At 34.5% G+C, this 10,824-nt stretch overlaps 2 protein-coding genes across 2 annotated transcripts; one reads left to right on the top strand and one right to left on the bottom strand.

The window, feature by feature from the left end:
* Nucleotides 1-247: 247 nt before the first annotated feature.
* LOC114176866 lies at nt 248-2,391 on the top strand. The gene is made up of 2 exons (XM_028062046.1): nt 248-727; nt 2,022-2,391. Exons 1-2 carry the CDS (start codon nt 354-356, stop codon nt 2,131-2,133), a joined length of 486 nt encoding a protein of 161 aa, XP_027917847.1. The 5' UTR covers nt 248-353; the 3' UTR covers nt 2,134-2,391.
* Nucleotides 2,392-3,406: 1,015 nt separating this feature from the next.
* Nucleotides 3,407-9,083, bottom strand: LOC114176125 (phosphate transporter PHO1 homolog 3-like). The gene is given in 14 exon segments (XM_028061061.1): nt 3,407-3,768; nt 3,970-4,106; nt 4,222-4,500; nt 4,673-4,822; nt 4,910-4,954; nt 5,043-5,147; nt 5,246-5,504; nt 5,622-5,742; nt 5,855-5,984; nt 6,206-6,277; nt 6,378-6,426; nt 6,509-6,860; nt 8,159-8,422; nt 8,425-9,083. Coding segments are annotated over 14 exon segments (2,376 nt in total). The 5' UTR covers nt 8,738-9,083; the 3' UTR covers nt 3,407-3,668.
* Between the last annotated feature and the right edge of the window lie 1,741 nt (nt 9,084-10,824).

Here is a 10,824-nt window from a genome sequence, read left to right as displayed (position 1 = left end):
AATTTTTATAATGATTAAAGATTTAGAATTAATTATTTGGGAAGAAATGTTATTTCTACTATAATAATAATAATAATAAACAAAAATATTAATAATAAAATATTCAAACTAATACCCCTTGTTCCAACATATCTTTCAAGTTTCATACCAATAAATTTATTTTAATAAACTCATGCATTTTTTTTAATAAACCGGACGTTGCACGGTTAAAAATTCTAGTAAATACATAAAAATATGTGGATTGGTGGTCAAGGAAGGAGACGCAAGGGTTTTAGGGGTTTTTGGAGGTTTTAAGCAGAGCATAGCATAGCATCTGTTCTCTCTTTGGTGCAGTATCTTGCGACTCAGCCACCATGTCCACGCCTGCGAAGGAAGATCCGAAGCTCCAATCCGATGCGGAAGCGCAGGATCTCCCTCCCGATCCGGCAGGTTCGGAGTCCCCCGGAGCAGAGGAAGAGGAAGAAGAAGGAGAGTGCGGGTTCTGCCTCTTCATGAAAGGGGGCGGCTGCCGCGACGCCTTCATCGCATGGGAGAAGTGCGTCCAAGAAGCGGAGACCAACAACGATGACCTCCTCGAGAAGTGCGCCCGGGTCACCGCCTCGTTGAAGCAGTGTATGGATGCCAACTCCGACTACTACGAGCCCATCCTCCGCGCCGAGAAGCTCGCCGAGGAACAGGCCGTCGCTGAATTGGAAAAGGAAAACATAGTTTCCCAGCAAGACCAAAAGTGAGACTCATCCCACCCTCGGTTTTTACTTTCTCACAATAATAATTGGAATCCCTAATGTTCTCTTACATTGATCTTACTTTATGTTTCCTTCACCACAAAAGTCTGTGTGCTCTATGCCTGTTTAGCTCTAGGCTACCCAATAGTTCAGTTACTGAATGTCACGTTAGGTTTCCTTCTGTTGAGAATTAACAATTGAGAAGAAGAAGTAACTTCACTTCCTTATTCTTGGTAATGTAGGATCTTGGTAGGATCTTGGTAATGTTTTAACTTGTGGTGGTCGTAGTAGCGGTTTTGTTGTGGGAAATTGTGGACAAATGTGGCTGCAATTATATCACAGTGCCTCTCTTGGCTGGAATTGCTGTCACAAACGGTTATTTAGAACTTTATATCTTTGATTTTTTGGGGAGTAAGATGAGAGAACTTTTGAGGTTGAGATGGGTAAATTAATTTTGACTTAAAGAAAATAGATGTATTTTTTCTTCTTGGCTTTTCTTCTCCTACTATAAGTACTTCGTGGAAGTTTGTCTGCTCAACTCATTTAACTTTAATAGAGGCAAAAATGTAATGTTGATTTAGATTATGAAAGAGGTTTGATTCATTTCACTACTTTTTATGCAGATTCAGCAAATTGAATTTCACATTCTTTTCCTTCAACTGCAGCATTTCTGCTTTAACTCTGTTGTTCTGTTGTAATTTCATTTCCATTTTTAAATAAATAAATAGTTTGACTTTGAAAAAATGTTAATGCACCTAACTTGTAGCCTGTTTGTTTTACCCCAAATATCTTGGTGTATACAGTGCTCGTGAAAAATTTCTAGTTTCTAACCTCAATTCTGTGGTTAGTAGAGTTGGTTTGAAGGAAAGTAAATCTTTTTAGCCTTTTGTTGATTGTAGCTCTTAAAATGTGCCTACATTTTCACTTTAAAGTTTATTTACTTTATCCTCCAAACAAAATCTTTATAAATTCAACTTTTAACGTACCATTCTCAAATGCAGATCAAAGATTGTAACATCAGTTTTTTGATATCAATTATGTTAATGTTAATAATGATGCCTTTAAAATCTTAACAAAATGGACTTTTTTTACAGAGCCAAGTGGACTCTTCACAAAATGGCTTTTGACATAACATTGATGGAAATTTTGAGGATGAAAATATAACGTTTGAGTTACTGTCCTTAGATGTAGATGAAGTGTTGAAGCTTGGATATTTGAATTATAAATCTTCTATAGTGAAATTTAAAATATTAGAGTTGTGTATGATGCTCATGATTACTACAAATTCATTCTCAGGACTGATCATGTCGTTGAGGAAGTGGCCACCATTGAGTTGTTGAAGGAAAGCCAAAATTTGTCGCTTAATGAATCCCAAGCTCCTCCTCCTTCTAGTCAAGACCCAAAGTGAGACATCATTTCATTGCCCTTTTTGGTTTCTCTTAGCCTGCTGTCATACCTGTTCTGTCAATGCAAATAGATTACAGTCATTTATAACTGACACATTTTTGTCACAATAATTGGAATGACAAATATTTTCTTGGATTCAAAGCTGTATCAATTTCCAATTTTTAGCATGCGATATGGTTGTGTTGTATCGGATTTTATTTTACTGTCTAGTCAGTGATTCATACCATAGTTACAAAAGTGTGTGATCTATGCTTGTCTAGTTCTGTTTTGTCTGATCCACTCTAGGATAACAAATATTCATTGACCGAATGTGACATTGGGACTCTTTCTTAATGCTAGTTTTATAACTTTATAATGGTGGGAATGTTTTTGCCGTTGATTTGCAGAATTAAAAAGTGCTAGAGCTAGTAGTGAAAAAGAAATGAGAAACTTCTTGACTTCCAGATTCTCAAATTAAGAGCTACTTTGTATAATTTGATTATAGTCGGTTATAAGAGACAGAATAAAATGAATAAATTTTTTCAGAAGTTATAAATAGCTTTCGTATGTTAGTAAGGTTGTGAATTGTGATCGCAGTTTTACTGCAATCATTGTTGTTGGGAATTGTGGTTGTATTGACGCTAAAAATCTTAATGACGCTGTTGAAATTTTACTTTTAACTTCAAGAAGAAAGTGATTTATTTTCTTACAAAGAAGTTTATTTAATCGCAACTCATAACTAGGAAACTTTGTAACGTCGATTCTCTCAATGTCAATACTACTAAAATGTAAGCCAACGGAACTCACATCTATCATAACGTAAGTCGTAAAGGTTGTTTTGGGATGGATGAACTAAGAAGTGTTCTAGCATTACTGATTTTATAGTGAAATTTCCCATCCTTATGTGTGTCCTCCCTGTAGTGCCGAGAGACGAAATAACAATTGAATTTTGAAATAACAAAAAACGTGGGTATTTTTTTTTTCCTTTTTCTAAATAAGAATGATACTATATGCCCCTATTATTTCTCCATAATATTTTGCGTTGCCGGAATCGGAGGGGAAGGGTGAAGCAAACTATAAAAATATCTTGTTTGATTCAATATTGTGCTTATCCTTGATTTGATTGAATACTTGTACTTAATAATTTAATTTGTTTACTGTATAAGTATAATATCAAATTAGTTTCGTCGCGTTGTTCTTCTCTTCCAAGTTGCTCCTCTTTCATATGTTATTCAGTTTAAACATTTTCTTGTCATCATAACCAATTTTGATGTGATTTCAAGACTAGCTCGATCGAACGAACGACGTGCATCTATTGGATTGTAATACATATCCTCATCTGTATTATGGACAGAAATGTGAGGGGGTGTTACATTCTCTCTCCCCATTGCAATATTTTCAGCTACCCTTCAAATATTTGCTTTAATCAAAAGGAAAATATTTACTCTTGAATTCCCAGTGCATATTGAAGAAAGATAGAAGAAAAAATGAGAAAAATGATGACTTAGAAAAAGAAAAGAGAAAAACAATAAAATCCATGTCCTAGCCTAGTACTCATCACTCGTCTTTATCTTCATCTTCGTCGTAATTGAAGGGTAGAGGCACAGACTTGAAAGCACGGTACTTGCCAACATTGTTCAAATGCTCATTCTCCAATCTGGAAGTTAGAAATGCAGCAATGAATTATCAGATAAATTAAACGTACTCTGGAAGTTATCCTGGTTTCTCCAAATGGTGAATGGAGTTGGAATACTAATTTCTAATGCCCAACGTAAAGAAAATTTATTAGGCTCAAGAGCTTAAAATGCATTGTGATTTTGGGAGTGACTAAAATCCTGATTAATTTCATGATGTTTACCTGAAGAAGTTCCATATGCCGCGACGAATGATCTCTAGACATGCAACAATGGTAGTCATGGCTTGTTTATGCAAGAAGCTGACGTTGAATCTCAAGACTGTCTGCAACCAGGCAAATCTCAACAAGACGTTAAGGACCTGCACGGGTTCAATTTGTCAGCAACTTTCCAATTCAAAAAGCGTAGAGAAACAACAACATCATCAATCATACATGCAAAAACAAGTTTGATAATTTCAAGCACAATTGTTATACCATGGCTATAAAATATACACTTTTATGAGGGATTGCTAGTTTGTCCCTCAACCAGCGATTCTTGGAACGTCTCTGCAGAAGGCCCCAGTCTATTACAAGGTCCCAATATGTAGAAGCAACTGCTGCAAATATTGAGAAAACCCAGGCCATCACTTTCCACACCATTGAATTGTTAAGACTATACGCTATCCTCAGGCAAACAGCAATAATTGTAAGGAAGTATTTCAATCCGTTATATCCTTGCATTGGATCTTTCTCTTCGAACAGCCTCCTAAGACACTGCAACATATTCAACAACATTTTCTTCAAAACTTCAAACTTTGTTCATCACAGTTTCACCCCAGTATTTATGATGCGTAAATAAGGATAACAAGCAAATGAAGAAAGTAAAAAGCAATTTGAGGTGTCTAAATTTTAGGTTTTCTGTAAGATGATATTAATCGCTAGTCACCTGCAGGAAACGGGACCAGTAGGGAATAACAGCCACGATGAATGAAAAAGTGATGAATACGCTGCTAGAGCTGCAAGTGTTTTCTCTCTGTTTGAAATTACCCCACCCGTAGTAACAAATGTAGAACTCAAAACTTCTCAAGGCTTGCACCTGAGTAATCAGAAGGGTCAAATTGTCATACATGGCAAAGAAGTAAGAAAATAATATTAATCCATGGTTTAAAGTTGGAAACAAAACCTGGCTAGTAAATTGATCTGCCAAGAAAAAGTCCGGGAGTGTGACCTGAAATGCATGGAAAACAACAAGTGTTAGACTACCCCATAAAGTTAGGAAATGCAAAGACCTTGTGTTTGCAAGGATTTTGCTATACCTTGTAAAGAGGTGCACATATACAGTGAAATAGGCATACGAGGAGGAAAACCCTGCTTGAGCGATAAAAGATGTTTATGGGGCACAGTAAAATAGCAATCAGAACCTGCAGAGTAACAATAAAATGAATGAATGAATTCATTATGTACTTCAGTACTTGCTAAAATATTGAATGGCAAAATGTTTCAAACATCAGATTCTTACAAGAAGCAAGATGAGTGGAATGAGTTCAGTGAGTGTTTCGTAATCTTTTGTCTGTGGATCAATCTGCATGTCTAGGTTTGCAAGCACACCACCCAGTGCCAACACCGCTAGACCAAAACCGATCATAAGAACTTGGTTGTAGCCTAAGTCAGTGCCCGGCTTGAAGCCAAATATGAATGAATGGTTCACTCTGTACCGTCTCCAGAAGTATATATCAGCAGCATACATCAGCAAGTGTAGAACTACAAATCCATACAAACTGCAAAAAACAAAGTTCAACAAAGTTCACTTTATCTCTTCTATGTTGATTTTGGTGGGGGCTCTTGTTCCAAAGCTACTAATTTTTCAAATGGGTTATGGAATTTGGAAAAATTACCTATGCAGTGGGAACAAGGATTCCATGTACTTTGTACTCCCAGAATGATCCAATATTTTTCTGGTACGAACGATTAGAACGAGGGCTAACACCAGAGCTGCTGTGCATCCTGCTAAGAAACCTGAGAATAGGTTGACAGTGTCAAATGAAAGAAGAAACGAGAATCAAAATCTGTTTTCTTTACCCGCAAAATAATAAGACTTTAAATTATACATCAATATCTTGGTGCTTACCCATGGAAAATGTAACTCTGTGTCTTTCCCTCTTTGCTTTTGGTCTTAAGATATTCATGGCTTTATTACGATTTGAGTTGTAGAAGTGCTTAGTGAATGTTTTTTCAACCCTATCCATGAGTTTAGTGACCTGCCACAGGAATGTCAAGTAAAAACATTCAGAAACTCAAATAACAGTGTAAAAGGTTTTGCATTGTGTTCATCCCAACCTGATATGTGTGTGTGTGTATGTTAATTTTTACAGTAGTTACATGAAAAATCATATTTTTGATAATTTCTGATTAATTAATATCATATAAATTTTACACTGATTGGTGTATAGAAAGGAAACTCATAAGAATAACGAATCACCTCATCAGAGTTTCCGAATTGGGTGTTGTCCACCATTTTCATATAAGCTTTAGCTGCATCTCTTGTAGTGATCTGCATAATGAATTTGCTAAATGAAGTGACAGCGGAGACAAGGTTGTCTGTTAAGAAACTAAACAGAGAAAAATGAAGAGAAGAGTGATTGGATTTCCACCTTATCATATTTCTTCATTATCTTTGAAAATGCCATGGTATTTAGAAAGCTGTTAATTTGATGAAAAGAGTTAGCTAATAATGACGAAGGAGAAAGATGAAGCAGCTGAATACATTAGCTTCTTGCATTACCTAAAGCTCTTGAGAAGGCGAAGCTTGCGGTAGAATTCAATAAATGAGCGTTGAAGCTGTTCCTCAACTTTGTTCAGATTTTTTCTGCTGAATTGTAGTTCTGTCTGGCCTGGGAAATTGAGAACACCTTTTATAGTAGAACGTGGAGTTTCAAAGGTGTGGTTCAGTTGAACACGATCAAGTACTTCCAAAGGAGCTGGTCTAGTAACCCTGAGATTGTTTGGCTTCTTTTCCTCAACTTTTGATTTAGCAGTTTCTTTTACTTGTTCTTGATCATCCTCATTAGAATCATCTGATTGTTCATGATGAGTGCTACCCTCTTCAATAACTTCCATAATCATCGAAGCTTTTCCTGCAATCACCATAATGTAAACTGTTTCACATTCAATGCACCCAAACACCATCACACAAGTTTGCAGAGGTATCTCAAACTTTTCAATGACATTAGTATAGACCTAGCATTTTCTTCTTAAGGTAATTTTGTTTAAGGAAAAGTTTTTAATTTATAATCCTGAATTGTTGTCTGTATAAATTTTACGATAGTTGTTACAAAAATTAATAATTTTATTATGCATAATGGGTTATAAGTAAATGACAATATAAAACTGTTTTACATTTTTATACTCATTTTTATATTTAAATTAAACATTAATTTCTTTATTCAAATAGTTAAGAAAGCATAAGTGAGAGAGGTTTTAATCAGAACTATTTATAAGATCATAAATATATTTATATTGATATATTTTTTATACTAGAAACAAAACCTTTAATCAAACATTATTTAAAACAGTTTGACAATTCAAGATTTCTTCAAATAAATCGCGTATTAAAATACTTTTTCCTATTAAAAGAAATCACTTTCGTTGATATTGATATACGCTTTAGAAAACACGTGCAATCTTGCTGATAATTTCTGTTTCCACTACATAACCGCGTTGACCAAAGAAATAAAATAAAGCAGCGTTTCGAACTAAAATTACAAAAAATAAGCCAGGATTAACATCATAACATTTAATAACGACAATTCACAACATTAAAAGGCTTTTATAACACATTTAAGATATTGGTTACGTGTGATAAAACTGTCAACATTTATAATAATTATTTAACAATTTTTAATCAGTTAATAATATTTCTTTTCATATTATATTTTGACAAAGCTAAATTGATTAAAATATTTCTGTAATAACTATGTTAAGATAATTTTCAATTATTTTATTATGTAATATCAGTCATAAATTAAAATACTAAATAAACATGAACTATTTATTCTGTAATCTCAAGTTATTGTTATGAAAACTTTATCTGAATAAATTTGTATAAGCATTTATAAAATAATAAAAAATATGTAATCAAACCAATTTAAGCCTTCAAAAAATATAAAACAAATGTTTTATTGTATTAAAACAGCTCTAAAAAATAATTTATGTTAAAATTTGTTTTGTAATTGTTTTCTTTTAAGGTTTGCACTGGGTAATGCTTGTGGTAACATTTGGGCGATCTTTCTGGTTTATATATAGATGAATTTATTGAGTTTTATCCGATATGAGAGTTGAAGGAGCAGCAGTGGAAGTTAGTTCAATGTTTGGTGGGAAAGTTGTTTAGTTTGAAAAGAAAGCAAGAATAGTTGATGGGATGAAGAGGAATTACTGTTGAGTTTGGCTCCTCGGGGTGTGGAAGCAGAGAGAACAGCGGTTGAAGAAGCAACGTCGGAGGCAAGACGAGTCATCTCGAGGGAGCGATGAAAGGAGGCACTGGGGTTCTCAACTTTGATCCTGAAGGCGATCAAAGCGTCCATTTGCTTGTTCAGCATTGCAGCTTCCTTCATCACCTCCTCCACTTTCCCTCGGTAGAACTTCTCCACCTTGTTCAACTCATCGTCCAGTCTCTTGAAGTACACCAACTCGTACTCCCCCCTTCGTCGGAGCTCATCAGGAACGTCGTTTCGTATCTCTCCGACCCTCCACGCTTCACCGTCTGCACCGCGATGTGCTGGCTCTCGATGTCACCGGAGGGACTCAGAGGCTGGTACTGTCTGTTTGTGAGACCACTGAAGGCTCTGTACAGCGTTAGCTTTCGCCTCAGTCCTCTTGGTGTCGCCGGAGGAGCTTTTCTGCTCTGTCTGAAACGTTGGATTTGCTTCAACTGGGATTTCAGAAAATTGTAATCCATGTATGCCTCTTGCCACTCAGGCACCATCTGTGCTTTGTATTCTTTTCCAAACTTCATTTTCTGTGAGAAAGGAAATAATGGATAGAAAGCAAGCGAAGGAGCATAAAGAAGACGATCAAAATGGTGAATGGTGAATGGTGGATGGTGTTATTTATACGATGAATAGGGTAAAAAAATGACGGTGTGTTTGTTTGACAGAGTTGGTAGAATAGGCGCAGAAGACTGATTCAACGCATGTATGTTTCTTTAAACAAGTTGAACGACAGAATGGAAGAAAATGCAAAAAGGGACACACCACCTTTTGAGACCAAAGTGGAAAGCGAGTGCCTTTTCACTTGTCTTTAAGGTGCCCTACAAAGACAAATTGTTTGGGGTTTTCTAGGAAGAAGGAAAGAAAGGACTTGTTTTTTCGTACGGTCTTGCGCTCGTAAACTCTGGCTCACCATCACTACTCAACTCTGTGGGTGTCTATGTAACACTACGAGACATTATTGAAGGATAAGATAATGTGACACATCATTTTGTTACTTCGTCCCTATATTTTAATTGGGATTATTGGTGACAAGTTCTATCATGCATAAACAATTGATCTCAGAGATAAAAATAAAGCAAATAAATAATGGTTGAAGTTGACAAGTATTGAAATCTGAAGATTGACCGTGATCAAAGGGCGATGGATGGGAAAAATAAAAAATGATTTCTTCTCTCGTTCAAATCTGAGTGCAGAAGATACTTGTGTACGATCATTACACTTTCTCCTTTATTTTTTCTTTTACCTTATATATATACATAATGTGATAGAACGCCACTCTTTTTAATGTCGTTGTTTCGTAACAAAGACTAAATGGTTAACATAAGAAATATATAAAAAATTGTTAAAGAACTAAAGAATTGAAAAAAAGTTGTGAGATGATAAAAAGTTTAAGGTATTCGTTAATCAGTGTTTTGTAATTAGATGCGCTTAATGGTTCTTAAACACAAGTTATATGCATAGAAGGATGAAAAGCGAAAGTTGAATAGTGTTTGGTGGTTAAGACTTAATACAGTGCTTAAATTGTTTTAAAGTGGTTAGGGTGGTTGCACCGAATAAACACTCCATCGTTAGCCTCTGGTTTTGTTGTTCAACTTTCTGATGATGGTTTTTCTCTACATTAGTAGGCTTAGGTATTAATGACCCTATAATGTATTATGCAGATCCCTTACATATTTTTTTGAAAAAAAAAAGATAATAAAAAAATGAATGATTTCGGTCTTGACGATAAAATAGACAACATGAGTAAATTACAAAATATGTATAATTTATTTAATATTGAATATTAATTGATGATTTTATGTGCAATTATATTTATTATAGTAAAGTGCGTCGCTCATTTTACTAAAACAAAAACTGATCCGGTATAAATAATTACAACGCCCGTGGTTGAATTAAGGTCGAAATAAAGGTTAAATAGTTTTCGGTTACTTAATCTTAGGAGAAAACTAAAATAAACCTTGCACGGCCAATGGTGATAGAAACTAAGGTTAGTTGAGTTTTATTGAACTCAAATGCATAGCTTGTGAATGTTTTTGAATGAAATTTTATGCTTTAAAGGCTACTTCTAACTTCGTTCAAAAATCTGATAGGTTTAGTTATAAGATTAATTTTTAGTTACCATATACTTTGATCGCACGCTTGTGTTGATTGTATTTCACAAATTTTTTAGCAATTTGAGGAATTTTTTTGAAAAATGTTTCTTATAAATTAATAAAATAATTAGTATCAAAATTTGTTTCTGAAATTTTATGGAAATTAAAATTGTTCTAGAAATTTTGTTTTTCAGGTGTGGAAAAATTATAAATACAGCAAATTTATAAAAAAACAGTAAATTTTTACATTTTACATCTATAATTGCACTGTCAGACGTAAGAAAACGTCAGATTGGGCAACAACCGACATTAAGGGACGTCAGAGTTACACTCCTACATCAGTTTTGATGTCACCTAATATGATGTTGGAGTTTAACAAAAATTAAAAGCAAAAAAATAACAGACATCAAAAATCATTTTTGTGTTAGTGTACTTTTATCTAAAAACATATTTACCAAATAGGATAACTACTAATTTTATATAATTAAAATTACTATTTAAACATACAAATTATATAA

This window comes from Vigna unguiculata, chromosome 3, assembly GCF_004118075.2.
Source record: "Vigna unguiculata cultivar IT97K-499-35 chromosome 3, ASM411807v1, whole genome shotgun sequence".
Taxonomy (NCBI): domain Eukaryota; kingdom Viridiplantae; phylum Streptophyta; class Magnoliopsida; order Fabales; family Fabaceae; genus Vigna; species Vigna unguiculata.
The sequence above is the reverse complement of the archived record's forward strand: the minus strand, read 5'-3'. Positions and strand labels throughout refer to the sequence as shown.